The sequence below is a fragment of the Aulonocara sp. 'chitande type north' Nkhata Bay genome, linkage group LG18 (assembly GCF_057382095.1).
Source record: "Aulonocara sp. 'chitande type north' Nkhata Bay isolate Kocher_YH1m ecotype deep benthic linkage group LG18, A_spYH_male_GT1.1, whole genome shotgun sequence".
Lineage (NCBI taxonomy): Eukaryota > Metazoa > Chordata > Actinopteri > Cichliformes > Cichlidae > Aulonocara > Aulonocara sp. 'chitande type north' Nkhata Bay.
Genome location: NC_141361.1, coordinates 15709680 through 15725966, shown reverse-complemented (window position 1 = coordinate 15725966; position 16287 = coordinate 15709680). Strand labels below are relative to the sequence as shown.

Below are 16287 nucleotides of genomic sequence, written 5' to 3'. Positions count from 1 at the left end.
ATTCGTATAACATGTGAAAGACCAGATTTATAACTTCAGGGGCTCTACTCTACTCCCACTTTAATATTGTTTTATAATACTGAAGAAAAATGAAAATGTCTTATTTTATATACGGTCTTCTTTTTGTTTCTCATTTCTATGACACGGGCACTTTAATAATGTACATTTGATCAGAAATTCACTGCCTGTTTTCCTGACATCGCATATCTTTGTATCCTTACGTGCTCAAAGTTTTTAGGTTTGTGTCTTGATGTCAAATTCTCCTTTGTGTGTCTTGCAGTTGGGCGAGGACACTTTCAACCGCGCTAAGTTGTTGAACGTTGGTTATACGGAGGCTTTGAAGGATGCAGAATATGACTGCTTCATCTTCAGTGACGTTGACCTGATCCCGATGGACGACCGCAACCTCTACCACTGCTACGACCAGCCGAGACATTTTGCCATCGCCATGGACAAGTTTGGCTTCAGGTGATGGAATGAGATCCAGTTTCCCCACTCGTTTGTCTGAAACACTGACAGCCCACACATGGTTTTATTTGTCTGGTGGACTCTATACATGTCTTGCCAACTCCAATTATTGTTGTACATCATTCTTCTATGCTGTAAATACATTGAATTTAAATCTGCTAGTTCCTGCCTAACTGAATTTCCCCTACAGCCTTTGTTCTGACAGACAATCGTGAAAGAACAGTCTTTAATTTGAGTAAATCTCATTATACTTTGAATCCCTTGTCTGCAGCCTTAATTAGTATGAAAACTCACCACAGTTCACTGCTGCCAAGTTTAATCAGTTCGTACTAACAAGAGCACATGTTTCAGAGTGTAACTAACGAGTTTGGACTACAGCAAGTGAAGAGACCTTTGGTAACTGTGAAGCCTTTGTGCAAACTGAATTAGCTGGATGAGCCTATTATCAAATGTTATTACTGTTTCATTGCTGCTGTCTTATTTGCCATCGTTACTTTTAATTGAGTCATAATAAACAAAATATATGTGCTAAACAATTGTTAGATTTTAGAAAAATATTTTCCTCGTGATAAATTAATAATTTAGTCTCAATTCCAAACTTATTGGGGTATAGATTTTTTGCTTAGACTGGTCTTGTCTAATCACACAATTAATATTTTTGGTTTTTGGTGTTTCTGTTACATAAAATAAGGAAATTATCAATGATTATCATTCAGTGTATAAAATCTAATCGGTATCTTATAGAACTTTATGATAATGCAGAGATAAAACAATCATCAGGTATTGTAGGATGAGGACCCAAATGCAGACTCCAAGACAACAACATAGTCCCAACAAAAAAAACTCAGCTAACTCAAATAAGCCCAGGAAGTCAAAGAGTGAGGACACATGGGAAGTTTAACAGACTCTGTGGCAAAGACTTGGAGGAAAGACATGGCTATTTATGCACATAAGGTTTTCAGGGAAATGGAGACACAACAGACTCGCATTGAAACCAACAAAAAAACCTTTCAGATAAAAAAGGTAATATTTAAAGGAGACACAAAGGAGAAAAAGAAAGAGTTCACCTTCAAACTAACACATTTCAGAATATGTAAGTTTTACTTTGAAGGCAAATACTCTGAAAAAGTGCATTGCACAAGTTTCACTATCATATGTAGAATAGTTGACAAGTGTTTGCAGATAAGTTGGTGTCTTCCATGCAAACTCCTTCCTACATGGCTGGGGGATAGGAAAGGGAGAAAGAAATATGAAGGAAAAGAAAAACAAAGAGGAAGAGGGACAGTGAGAAAGGGCACTTAAAAATAGTGTGCAAACTCCTGGAAACTATTGTAGGCTGCTTGCAACCAATGCAATCAGCTCCCAAAAACTGCCAGCAATCTGTAGCAACTACTTGCTAACCAGTTGGAGAACATACATTTACCATAGTTATCAAAGGTTAACAGGGGTGCAAACAAGTCTGTAGGCCTGTGTGACTAGGGCCTTTGTGTTTTGGGGGGACTGGAGTCAGCTGTCATAAGGCAGAACGCAGGTAAACCTAGGACAGGTCACTTGCTCAGTTAGAATTACTGAATAACCCAACCGATGTGTTTCATTGGGCTCTACGTCTCTAATTTCTAATGCAGGATAACCCAAAGAGGTCCAGAGCCCTGAATGGCTGGGTCCTGTCTAAGCATCTTTTTGCATAATGACACCACACCTACCCTCAATTATCTAAAAGCACTGGAAGTATTGATGAATACTCTAAATATGGCCAGTGATGTGACCTGGCCATCCAAAAGCTGTCAGTCCACAAGAGTTATCCTACTGAAAACCCTCAGGGGCTCCTGCAGGTCCCTGATATAGTGCTCAATAAGCTAATGCTATCTGGCAACAAATACAATGCAGGTGGTAAGAAGGGCTGAAGCTTACATTTCTTAATAGCAATTAATCAGTAAAGACTTAAAATGGTTTCATCAGGTTTTTTTGGCTCCTCTGAAATAAAGAAAAGGGCATACAGTGAAAGGACAGCCTGGAGGTGAGAGTGACTGGAAGGTCAGAGAATTGATTGTGGTTAATTACTTATGTTAAAATGAGATTGTTGAAGAAAACTGATTCCAAGGTCAGCGTGGTCTGAATCAGCCTATCAACTCATTTGTTCAGTACTTCAAATTTAAGCATGTAAAAAGTTCATAAACTTCTAAGCTGTGCAAGAAAAAAATGCAGCAGACTCCAGTGACTTTTGAGCACATTTTTAAAGTGAGTACCTTTCAGTATTTTGGCCCTGTCGTTTTATGAAGGCAACTTCAGTCATTTCAAAATGTAAAAGGAGCAGACGTTTCTGATAAATGGTGGAAATGGTAAAAACACTAACAGTGAAAGTCAGGTCACATTAAGTGCTACTCCATTACCTTAGCACCTCAAAACACCAAACAGCTCTCTGAGCAGAGTGTGTCACCTTGAAGTCCATTTCATAACTCTGACTTTTTCAAAAGTATTGCACAAATTATGTGCTAGAGCTTCAAGAAAAAGGTTCAGAGGTTCTTTAAGCTTTTTCATATTTCTACATAACATGACCTGACATATCAGAGTTTCACTAAATTCTTTAGGTAGAAAAAGAGAACCTGATTTAACAAATTTAAAAGTATGTATAACACTTTTATGTGACCCTGTGCTTTTTATATCGGATCAAAACTGCAAGCCTTTATTAAGGTTGATTAAATGCAAAACAGTAAATTCAGAAACAGACGCAAACAAAGTCCAAAAGAAATACAGAACACAAGGTATTCAAGGAATAACTAAGGTTGCCAGACAGGAACAGACTACAAAAACAAATACACAGTATAACACAACCATGAACTGAGGCCTGAAATACAGACATGAGGTAATCAGGGGACACAGGCAGTGATGATGAGACACAGCTGAAACTTTCTTGTCTCTAAACAAGACAAAGAAGTAAAACTAAATATAAGAGAGAAATAACTTACAGAAAGGGAATAACTGAAAACACAGAATATAGAAAACTTGACACAAGACAGGGAACAAGAGTTCATAGAAGACAGACTGTAACCAAGACTCAAAGCCTAATGGGAACTGGTCGCACACGATACAGGGAAATACTGGAACAATCAATACCTAGAAATAAGAAACCGTAAATGCTAGTGAATAAAAGAAAATAAAAACCTGAGGAACGGCTAAACTCAACTACAAATAGCAAGGGCAGCTAAGCAGCACTAGAGGTAAATGCTAAGGAAAACAACGAGATACATTATAAGAAATAAGCTTACAAGGAATCAAACAGAATATATTTAATAAAAACTCCAAAAACCCTGGACCGTGACACAGGTGCCGTTTCATCACATGAAGTGTGGGATGTCACTTCACTATCTCTTGAAATTAACTGCTGTTATAATTCCAAATTAATTTCTAATTAATTTCCCTTTGATGAGCAGTGGCTTTCTCGTTTAGCTCTTCATTTTTAAAGCTGGTGGACTCATGAATTGTAAGACAGCCCTTTAATTACTTAGAAATTACCCTGGGTTCCTTAGTGACATTGCAGATTATTATTATACACCTTGCCTGTGGGGTCTTTGTTGGCCAGAAGAAGCTCAGGTCAGGAAAGGAGTCGGGAGTTTTTGAAGTAATTAGAAAAACATTTATGGCCTTTTGAGAGAATCGCCTTGACTGAGCTCTGATTACTGATGTGTGTTTCTGCATGTTTTCATGTCACAGTCCCAGAGTCATTGGTACGCAGACATGTTGTGTTTACTGCCACTGAAGAGGAATTAATCTCGTTCATTTACAATGTCATTTTCCCGTCGGCACTCATTAGGCTTGCTAATGCTAACACAACCAGCAGCACTGTGCGACCGACCGGGCCCGACACGATCAGCTGGTGTTTTTCTTCTGGGGTGACAGCTGCTACCGTTTATGGGTGTCAGCATACGCCAAAGTCGTACCTTTGTCGCCACGGTCAGTGAGGAGCTGAACAGAAAATGCTGTGTTGGCAACAAGCGATTATGTGTAAAGATCAAAGTAGGAGATTCCAAAGCAGAAGTGATGAGAGCCACTACAGGGTGAGGTATGGAAGAGGAAGGGGAGCGTATGGACTGGAAATAAGATGAGTGATTATGATGGAAGTAGGGAAGCCATACCGACTGGAGTCTGCTGATGGTATCGTGTGAAGTTGTCGGTTCAGTGTAATTTAAAAAAGAATTGGCAGAACTGTCCCCAGAGTTTTGTTGTCTTTGTAGGAAGATTTAATAAAAACTTCACTCCCCCAAACAAAACATGCAGTTCGGCTCTCGCTCACTCTGAATTTTTTGCTTTTCTTTTTCTTTTCCCTCAGCATGTGTCCTTTTTAAGCACACACACACCTGACCATATTGTTGCTGGGACAGCTTGTGTTGAAACATACGGTCTCATTAGTTTTCACTTGTCATCTTTCAACAGGGAGCTGTCAAAAATTGTACAACACTGTAGAATACACACACACACACACACACACACACACACACTGCCCTTTGGTTAGACTCCAGGCTCCTGTCATGACATTTCCAACCAATGTCCGTTGGACTGTTCTCATGTCTTTTGAGGAAAAATAAAACCCTGCTTGGCTCCTGTTGGGTCTGTGTTGCCACAAGCCCCGCTAGTTTAGAGACTTATTCCTCATGAAGAGCGGAAAACAAGACAGAACATCTTCAACTGGCTTGTCACTCGCTAACGAGGAAAGTTTTGGGTCAGAACCAGCTCTTGGAGCTCACGCTCCTCACCTGACTCCAGCCCCAAATCCTTAAAAGAGCAGCTTTCCTCACAGCTATATATTGACAAACTGTTACAATACACATCACAGCACAAGCACCTCCCTCCGTAAAACCCCCCTTAGTTACACTATGTGTGTGTATGTGTAAGCACCTGTATGCATGAGCAGGAACGTGTGTGTGTGTATGTGTATGCATGTGAGAATGTGTGTGTGTCATGGGGGTGCGTTTGTGTGACCTCCTGCTGACCAAAAGGGTCATAAAAGCAGGAAGCTTACAACACAAAAAACATGCCTTCCAGATAGGATGTATCTGCAATAAAACCTCCCCCAGCACAGAGTGGCTGGAGAGGTGGTCAGAGACAAAGGAATGTCTTGATCCTATAGATTGATCAGAGTTTACAAATTTAAGAAACACAATGACACATTCAACAATAATATATACATATATATATATATATATATATATATATATATATATATATATATATATATATATATATATGCTTAAATTCTTCGAGGCATGAATTCAGCAAGGGGTAATTGAGATGATTTGAACTTTACAGCCATGGCATGCTATGTTGCCAGAAGCAGACATCAGAAGATCATCATCATCATCATCGTTTATTTGTATAGCACTTTAAGAACACACCAGGCAGACCAAAGTGCTGAACAACACAGATCAAAACAACAACCAAATTAAAAATACCATAAAATCATTACAAACAATAAAATAAATAAGGTGTCAGTTTCCTACAGAGTTAAAAGCCAGGGAATAAAAATAGGTTTTCAATCTGGACTTAAAGACCTGCACTGATGACGCTTGTCTAATTTGGAGGGGAAGGTTATTCCAGAGCATCGGAGCCGCAATTGAAAAGGCACGGTCTCCTCTGCATTTCAGCCGCGACTTAGGGACCGACAGCAGCAGCTGCTCAGCTGAACGGAGCGAGCGAGGAGGAACATGTGGCTTCAGCAAGTCAGTTCAGTACACAGGAGCCAGACCATTTAAAGATTTAAAAACCAATAAAAGGACCTTAAAACGAACCCTAAAATCAATGGGAAGCCAATGCAAGGAAGCCAGAACCGGAGTGATGTGATCGAATTTCCTACTACTGGTTAAAAATCGCGCCGCCGCGTTTTGCACTAACTGCAGGCGTGACAAGGTGCCCGACCCGACCCCTATTAAAAGGGAATTACAATAGTCCAGACGTGAGGTGATAAAAGCATGAATAAGAGTTTCCAAATTGGGTTTGGAAAGGAAAGGCTTAACCTTCGACAGGCGTCTGAGGTGATAAAAAGCTGATTTTACCACCCCACTTACATGACCTTCAAAAGTAAGCGCAGAATCAAGTTTAACACCAAGATTAGTGACTGAACTTTTCAGATGAGAGGTCAAATCACCAAAATCAACATCTGGAGAATCAGTAGAACGATGCGGGCCATATAAAATTGCTTCCGTTTTGCGACCATTAAAATTCAAAAAATTATTTGAAGAAGATGGGTACACTGTGGTCATAAAGGGATGAAAATTGTCAGCAACAACACTCAGGTGGTGTTACGCCCCTAGTCTAGGCGGGTAGGGACGCACATAAGGTTGGAGGAGAGAGAGACAAATCCCCGCCCTGGTTCCCAAGCCAAACATCCAAACCAGTTGTGAGTAAAAAAAGTGATTTTATTTAAGGACAAGAAGCATAGCTCCAGGGTGAGCCCAGGCCAAAATAATAAACAAAACCAACTAAGTCCCACCAGAAAAGACTAACTAAACCCTAAGAAAGAAAAAAGAACAAACAAATGACAGAGCTATCCCTCGCTCCCTGACCAAGAAAACAGGAGAAAACGATTCCAAAAGAAAAGGCAGCTCACCCCTTCCGCTTCAGCCCACGAGTGCCTAAGCTCTCAGCTAATGCACTAGGAGCGGCTTTTACAATTCACACTCCCACAAATACACAAGATAAACACAGGCTGGGAAAACCAGGGTCAGGACTGCGACGGCTGTCAGGCTACTCGCTCGTTCCACACTCTCTCTCTCTCTCTCCCTGGAGCTGTCAGAGCGGCTTTTTGAATGTGGTCACCTGTTCCATGGTCCAATCAGCTGCTCACTACTCTTCATTAGGGGAGGGACCTGTAAAGAGTCTTAAACACAGTAAAGAGACACAGAACAAACAGCCCACACAGTGTTCTTATGGCCACAGCCGTAACACCCCCCTTCCCAAAAGCAAAGACATCTCCTTTGTAGATGTTTTGGACAGTCATGTTTAAGGGAAAACACGGGATAGGGCATCCGCTAACACATTCTCTGTGCCCTTTTTATGACGGATTTCCAAATTGAAGTCCTGCACCAGGAGGGACCACCTCATCAGCCTTTGGTTCGAGTTCCGCATCCGCATTAGGAATACCAAGGGATTGTGGTCGGTATAAACAATCACAGGCGAGGGACTGCCACCGACATACACCTCGAAATGCTGCAATGCAAACAGCAGAGAGAGGGCCTCTTTCTCAATCGTGCTGTACCCTCGCTGATGGACATTGAATTTCTTTGAGAAATAGCCGATTGGGTGATCCACACCATGATGGTCTTCCTGCAGCAATACGGCACCTGCCCCGTTTGCACTGGCGTCCACTTCCAACTTAAAAGGGCGTGCAAAATCAGGGGCGGCCAGCACTGGCGCACTGCACAGGAGAGTCTTAACAGCCCGGAACGCACTCTGACACGCAGAGGTCCACACAAAAGGTCTCAACACACTAGTGAGGCTAGTGAGAGGTGCGACCACGTCCGCGAAGTTTTGACAGAAACTCCAGTAGTAGCCCACCATGCCGAGGAAACGGCGAAGCTCATGCCTAGTCTGAGGGGCAGGAAAATCCAGTATGGCCTGGATTTTGGCCGAGATAGGGCGCACTTGCCCCTGACCCACCTGCTTTCCTAAGTACGTTACCATGGCTTTACCAAAATCACACTTGGCGAGGTTGAGGGTGAGGGATGCCCTTTCCAAGCGATGGAACACATCAGTGAGTGTCTCCATATGCTCTGACCAGGTGTCTGAATAGACGACAATGTCATCCAAATACACTTCACACTTGCAGACGCCGCCCAGCACGATATTCATGAGCCGTTGAAATGTGGCGGGAGCGTTGCGCAACCCGAAAGGCATGACAGTGTACTGGAGAAAATGGTCAGGAGTAACAAAAGCAGAGATTTCGGCCGCACGTGATGTTAGGGGAACTTGCCAATAGCCCTTTAACAAGTCCAGCTTGGTAACGAAGGTCGCAGAACCGACCCTATCAACACAATCCTCCATTCTGGGCAGAGGATAGGAGTCAGGCTTGGTCACACTGTTCACCTTCCGAAAATCTGTACAAAACCGTGGGGTCTTATCCGCTTTAGGCACTAGGAGACATGGGGAACTCCACGCACTAGAGCTAGGGACAGCAAGACAATTCTCCAACAGATAAGAGACTTCTGTCTGGAAAAGAGCACGCTTAGTGGGATTCACCCGGTAGGCATGCTGTTTGATTGGAGGATGGTCCCCCACATCGATATCATGCTCCAACACGGTGGTACAGGATGGAGTGTCCGAGAAAAGATTAGGATGATTTTCAATCAACCGACACACGTCATTTCGGACATCATCGTCTATCCCAGTTAAATGTGACCTTAAATCACGTAGGATTTCAGAATTCCTAAGTCGTGCGCAGCCCACAGCACAACCGAAAACCAAATCGTCACCTACTGGGTCATACCGAGTTTCGGAAACCGGCACCCCCACAGTCGCAACTGACGTTTCCCCCCCACCACAAACGCAAAAAGGAAACGAACCAATCACACGAACGAAAAGGGACGAGCCCCCATTTATGTTACGCCCCTAGTCTAGGCGGGTAGGGACGCACATAAGGTTGGAGGAGAGAGAGACAAATCCCCGCCCTGGTTCCCAAGCCAAACATCCAAACCAGTTGTGAGTAAAAAAAGTGATTTTATTTAAGGACAAGAAGCATAGCTCCAGGGTGAGCCCAGGCCAAAATAATAAACAAAACCAACTAAGTCCCACCAGAAAAGACTAACTAAACCCTAAGAAAGAAAAAAGAACAAACAAATGACAGAGCTATCCCTCGCTCCCTGACCAAGAAAACAGGAGAAAACGATTCCAAAAGAAAAGGCAGCTCACCCCTTCCGCTTCAGCCCACGAGTGCCTAAGCTCTCAGCTAATGCACTAGGAGCGGCTTTTACAATTCACACTCCCACAAATACACAAGATAAACACAGGCTGGGAAAACCAGGGTCAGGACTGCGACGGCTGTCAGGCTACTCGCTCGTTCCACACTCTCTCTCTCTCTCTCCCTGGAGCTGTCAGAGTGGCTTTTTGAATGTGGTCACCTGTTCCATGGTCCAATCAGCTGCTCACTACTCTTCATTAGGGGAGGGACCTGTAAAGAGTCTTAAACACAGTAAAGAGACACAGAACAAACAGCCCACACAGTGTTCTTATGGCCACAGCCGTAACAGGTGGGCCGTGGCGATGCTCAGTTGATATATATAATACATTAACCTTTAGAAATCCAAAGTGTGCCAAGAAAATATCCACACACCATTGCACCACCATTGAACCATTGATACAATTCAGATGGATCTATAGGTTTATGTGTTTTAGACCTGCCTCTGACTCCACCATCTGAATGTAGCAGCAGAAACTGAGCCTCAACAGACCACGCAACATTTGTACAATCCTCTGTTGTCCAATTTTGGTGAGACCCAGTCTTTTGCTGCTGTAGCACATCTGCTTCAAGTCTCTACATGCTGTGCATTCAGACTGAAGTCTTCTTTGTACCTTGAGTTAATCTGTTCAAAACAATTGGGCCATGCTCTTCTGAAATCAATAAGGCATTTTCACCCAGAGACCTGCTGCTCACTGGACGTTTTCTCTTTTTCAAACCATTGTCTGCTAACACTAGAGATTGTTGTGTGGGAAACTCCCAGTAGACCAGCAGTTTCTAAAATACCCGGAGCGGCCTGTTTTCCACCAACCAGCACGCCATGTTCTAAGTCACTTAAATGACCTTTCTTCCCCCCATTCTCAGAACTTCAGCAGGTTCTGTCTGTCTTGACCATCCATGCATTGAGTTGCTCCCATGTACACCTGCACAGGTGTACCTAATAAAGTGACAGGTGCCTCTAAAGCTATAACTAGCATTATAGCTAGAATCGCCATTAAAGAAGCTGTAGAGGTCTTTATTTGCAAGTATATTCTCACCCGTCTTTACATTCGGTCATTTCATGTTGCCTGAGTGGATTATATACGGATGCGGATTATCCACTTACTGTAAAAAGACTCCCATTAAATTATCCACTTAGAGACCATCTAAGACAAGACACGGTAAGAAAAGATCTCATAGCCTGAAACAAACTGAAAAGATTTTATTCAAATGTAAATTGCGTGTCTCTTAAGCAGTGTTTGAAAACTCCTCTTAATGCATCACATTATCATGTATTCATGCCGCCCAGGACTCGCTGTCAGCCCACTGAAATTAACAGCACTGAGAACATGCACGTACACACAGCTGTTTAAGTCACTGAGATCTTGAGCTCGTATTACACTTTTTTGTTTTTTCTCACAAACGATCTTCGTGCCATAAAGCGGCGCAGTGAACTTTGTCAAAATGCAGCCCTTTGAAGCTGAACGTAACATTTAGCCACCGCCAGTCTTTCTGACAGCTCTTGTTTGTTTATGTAATTTAATCGACGTAATATATGCATTTCAAATATGCATGTGCAGCCTCTAAAATGTAAAAGTATATTCTTGTCTCATCTGTGCCATCTCCTCCCTTCCTCTCGTCGTGCAGGCTGCCCTACGCAGGTTACTTTGGAGGTGTTTCGGGTCTCAGTAAAAAACAGTTTCTGAAGATCAACGGCTTCCCGAACGAGTACTGGGGCTGGGGAGGAGAAGACGACGACATTTACAACAGGTATGTGTGGACGGCTGAGCTCTGCCTGCGATTTTCTCGCTGTTAAAATGTGTGGTTATCCTCGATAATGGAACTTTTCTGCAAAGGAAGGCAATTTATAAAACCCAAACTACATTAAATTATTTTTATTCATGAGTAGAGGACAGAGTCTACTGTCAGGTTTACACTCAAACTGCACCGCACATTCACGTCTTTTATGTGTTGAATATGTATTATTTATGCCACTCCTGGAGACGGTAGTGGCACAGTCAAGTATCGCGAATGCAAGTGACGTTGAAGCTCTTCATGGAAGAGGTGATTTATTATAATTATTCAGGAGAGGGAGTCTGATTAGCAAATAAATTAACCTTTTGAAGCACTTCAGTCAGCTTTTAATGACTAGCTGAAGTTCACTAATGACATTTCTGTAGATGTTGGCTGAAATCAAATCTGGGAGAAGAATATTCGTTTGACAGCTCGACAGAAAGATGACTTAAGACGGGACTATTAGCTGAATTTATCGTCTGCTCGGGAGGTTGTTTGCACTGAACTTTGTTTGATTACCCGGTGAAGTGATGATCAGACTATTAACAAATGACAGCTACAGCAATGAACCCTCATCTGTCTGTGGTTGGTAAAGAATCATAACAGCTAAACGCAATGCATAATGATATACCATAGAAATAATGAAGCTAACTAAACACAGGACTTCTATCTCTCCCTGACATCTTCTCTCGTAGCACAGATTAGCTCCATCAGTCACACAAACAAACCCAAAATGTCAGTTTCATGTTTCTTAACAGCTAAAATGAACATATGAGATGGCAGATTAACTCCAAAAGAATATATTGCAGTCCCATAAACAGATGCATTCGCATTCAGAGAGTATAATTATAAACACACAGGGTTGTATACTCACAGCAGGATGCTCCTCCACAGACACGATGCCACCTTCATCTCTATTGCATCTCCTCCTCTTCTTCTTCTTTTGTTTTTCCTCTCTGTCTTTCTCTGTGTCCCGCTGTCACGCTCACAATGCGAAGCTTATCTTTGTCCTCTTGGAGTAATAGCATTATAAGAAAACTGAAAATAGAGCAGTTGAGAATAGTGGTTTGTGAGGATGGACTGTGTCAGCCAACACAGTATTAGAAGATTACAGCTGTTTGTCAGCATCTGGCTGGATGTGATAAAAGAGATCAATGTGTGCTTCACTGAACGGTTGTGTGTATAGGTCTATAATTATGCACCAAAAGTTAAAGTACTGACTTTAACGGAAGATAGCTCAACTTTACAATTGGATGCTGCAGATTTTTCTGGAAATAATTTCTGCACTCCAGCTGAGCTATTTTGGCTGCTATGAAATGTGAAGTGAAGTGCTGTGCATATATCATTAAACTGCCAGTTAGGAAAAGAAAACTTTCAGACACTGAATTCTGCACTTCAAATTTAACTCAGTTCACACTTGCTCTTACACTAAAATACTTAAGTTGCCAGCTCCACAGCAACATTTTCCACCAAACCAGAATAAAAAATGCAAAATAATAATATTTGCTTTACTTAAGGCATGCCAAATACAAGGAATCCTCATATTAAGTTGCTTACTTGTTAGTGAAATACAGTGTTTGTACACAAAGAATACTGGCTGATATATCAGTCTGAATTTATTACTGACAAAGAAATCTATATCAGAGCTGGCATCTGCACTTGCCCGAAGATACCAGTGTTGGCTTGGCTCTACTTTACAGCCTGTAGCCTCTTTTAGGATATTACTTTAACTTCTTAGACCAAACATGTTGTGTACCATATGGATGCACTCATCCAGATAAAACTGTAGACAGCTGCTGCCAATTCGGCAGAGTCAGGTCTGTAATAAGTTCAGAAAGCTGAAGTAGATGTGGTGAATAATGTAGAACTTATAGCAGTTAAAGCCCCACTTATTTTTCTTGGGAGCTTATGGAGACCAAAGAGGGTGTTAAAGGGGTATTTCTCCCAAAAATTCAATTTAGATTTTGTTTCTCTGACCCGTAATGCTATTTGCTATAATGTGAGTTGCTCCGTTTTGGAGATATTCACTCTATAAATGTCTGCATTGTCACAAATATAATGGCATTAAATGCCTATCAGCTCAAAAAGTCAAAGAAAAAGAGCAAAGATGATGCATGCAGACACAAAATGAGCAGCAGTGTCTTTCCATAAATCCTGACCAGATTGCTCTACATAATCTAAACTTGTGAGCAGTTTCTTATGACATGTATGACAGGATGATGACAGTAAGTTGTTTCTGAGCAAGACAGAGAATTTTAAATTAAATCATAACAAGATGCGAGTGAATTGCAGACTTTCAGCTTTAATTCAAGGAGTTTTACAAAAAAGTGTAATCAACTGTGCAGGAATTACAGACATTTTCACACACAGTCCCCTATTATAAAGAGAATTTAGCAGTTGACTGATAAACTGGTAGGTTTAGGTGGGTTTATTTCATGTTAAAGAGGTGCAAGTGTCATTGTCAAAGTCCGCAGATTGTTTGCAGCAAGGCGATGGAGCATCTCACGGGTCCATGGACTTTAGGCAGTCATCGACTACAAATGAGTTTCATCCAAGTATTAAAATAAATCCCGAAATTTAAAATTGTGTTAGTTTGTCCAATAACTTTTTAGCCTCTTGATATAATCCCCTCCTCACTTAACCGGCAGTATTAGCTATGTGTATACTTCTTTTTGTTGGGAGAATAGAGTGAAAAAACTATGAAACACACCAAGGTTTTCGTAGTTGAATTACTGGGTCATGATTTCTGGAACGAGGCATAGCTGCTGAGTTTTCCTAATGTATTTGTGGGGCACTTTGACCAGCAGAAGGCAAATGCCATCAGGTTCCATTATAGTAAAGAGAAGACATCTCTACAGCCACTATCTACAAAACTTGGCAAGTCACACCAGGAGCAGTCTACAGTAGATCGATAAAGAGCACTACAGACCAGATGAAAAATATGGTAATTTGATTATGGGGTGAAATGTCTCTTTATAGGGGCACAAAATATCGACTGTATATTCATCAGATGACCAGAAACACAATCCCAAATTAGACTTTTTGTCTTTTTGCCAGTTCAGTGACAAAATGGAGTTTGTGCATCTTTACATCACACTGCAACATCAGAACAGCGAGTGAGTTGAATGAAGTAATACTGACTGGCTAAGTGTTTAATGTTTAATGCCTTTAGAAATAATATAAACTTGAGGCAGGATTTTATCCTTTAGATAAGATAGTCCCACTGAGATTTGACTGAGAAGGCTCTATAAGTATTACTCTGCATGTATTTTACATTTTATCTGTGTTTCCACAGTGTGTTGTAGTTTACTTTTCAGCTGCGGAGGAAACTCCAACAGTGCTGTCCAATAAACATACAGTAGCTGGAGGGGTCGATTCATACAGTGTTGTGCTAAAAAAATTATAGAAAAAGAGTTCTCACTGACCTTTTTCTGTATTTATTCTGTATTTTTATTAATTCCAAAATGCTGCTGTCAGGGACGACATGTTTTGTTTTGGTTTTTTTGCTGGAGTTTTAAATTTTTGTATTATATTTGGATTCACTGTGTTTATGTAGCAGATACTCCTGGTTGATTTCTTTATGATTATTTTCTCAGTTTGGTCTTTAGTCTTTTTTTGCTACCTTTTGCAATCTAGTTTCTGTTTGTGGTTTGAGTTTTAATTAGAATTATTAGACTCTAACCTTTACCTTATTGCTTCCTGTTTTATTTTGGTAGCTGTTATCTTCTGTGTCTTGTTTCTTTTTACTTCCCTTGTCTTGTGATCCTTGATTAGTGTCAGCTGTGTTTGGTTCCCCACACGTTTCTCCTTCCTTTATATTTAAACCCTAAGTTTACTTTTGTTCTTTGTTGTTATTCTGTCTAGTCAACTTGTACGTTTCCTGCTTGTTCCTGTTGTGTGTTCCCCGTATTCCTTACTCCTTGTTTAGTTTTTTGTTAAGACATTTAATCAGCCTTAATAAATAGCTCACTTGTTTTCTGCATCTGGTTCCTCACACTTTTACTCTGTAAATCATGAGAGGTACTGTAAAAAGCCTCAAACTCAATAATTATAAATAATAATAATACTTAATAATAAAAATAATATTTGAAATTATACTCATATTTGGTATAATAGTATATAATAAATACTTGAAGAAACTTATGCAGAAAAAAGCAAATACAGCTGAGCCTGAAGGCTGGGTAGTGCTTCATTTGAAGGCTCACATCTCCTCCCACCATCCACCTTCACTTTTCAGGGCTGGCGTGTTTTAGAGCTTTTCACAGAGTAGGCTGAAGCCCTGAAAAATCCCTGAAAACGCATTTGGACAAGCTATTGAAAGACTATGGAGTGTGGATATTGCTGCGTGTGCACATAGCTGAGGCTTTTTTTAAACCAAGTAACAAGTTTCTTCTTCAGCTTTTATTATGAAAGATCTTGTTTTTTAGCAAGACCTTAGTTGTCCCTGTCAGTCCAGCTAGTTGATCCACACTAAAATATATCATATTAACAGATGGAAATGTAAGTTTCCTGCTGGCATTGGTGATCCCCTGACCTTTCCTCTGGTTCCACCATGAGGTTGACATTTGTGGATTCGTGTGAATTGGCTCAAACACTGTTCAATCGATTGTCTTGACATTTGATTCACACATTTGGAGTACCCACAAGATGAATTGTAATAACTTGGGTTACTTCCTTATTTCATTTTGTGAAATCATAAGATCAAAAGTTTGCCAAAACCTTTGTAAAGTTTATGTATAAATATTAAGTACTGGCTGCCAAACATCAGCATGTCAGGATGGTAATGATACCATTCAGCTCGAAACACAGCTGCATCTTAACCTCAGAAATGTGGCTCTGCTCTCACTTTCACAGCAGTTGCCATTTGCACAAACTTTAACAGCATCTTGCTGCTGCATTCAGAGTACAAAGCAAGGGCACAATGCAGGAGCATCTCCACTTTCACGCACTGGCAACAAGTGCTACAGATCATACATAAACCATAAAATAAAACCCCATCATTCATAGAAGAGTGCAGAAATGTCAGCAGTGATTATGGATAGTGTCTAGCTCAGTGTCAACTATTTGCATTTATTAAGTATGATCACATTGAATCTTCCTCA

The 16287-nt window shown here is 41.0% G+C and overlaps 1 protein-coding gene across 1 annotated transcript in view; it reads left to right on the top strand.

The window, feature by feature from the left end:
• b4galt2 (UDP-Gal:betaGlcNAc beta 1,4- galactosyltransferase, polypeptide 2) overlaps positions 1-16287 on the top strand; it is a 231101-nt gene that overhangs the window by 175670 nt on the left and 39144 nt on the right. The window contains exons 5-6 of the mRNA XM_086273247.1: positions 281-468; positions 11039-11161. Of these exons, the coding sequence (XP_086129373.1) occupies positions 281-468; positions 11039-11161 (311 nt within the window). The remainder of the gene's footprint in view (positions 1-280; positions 469-11038; positions 11162-16287) is intronic.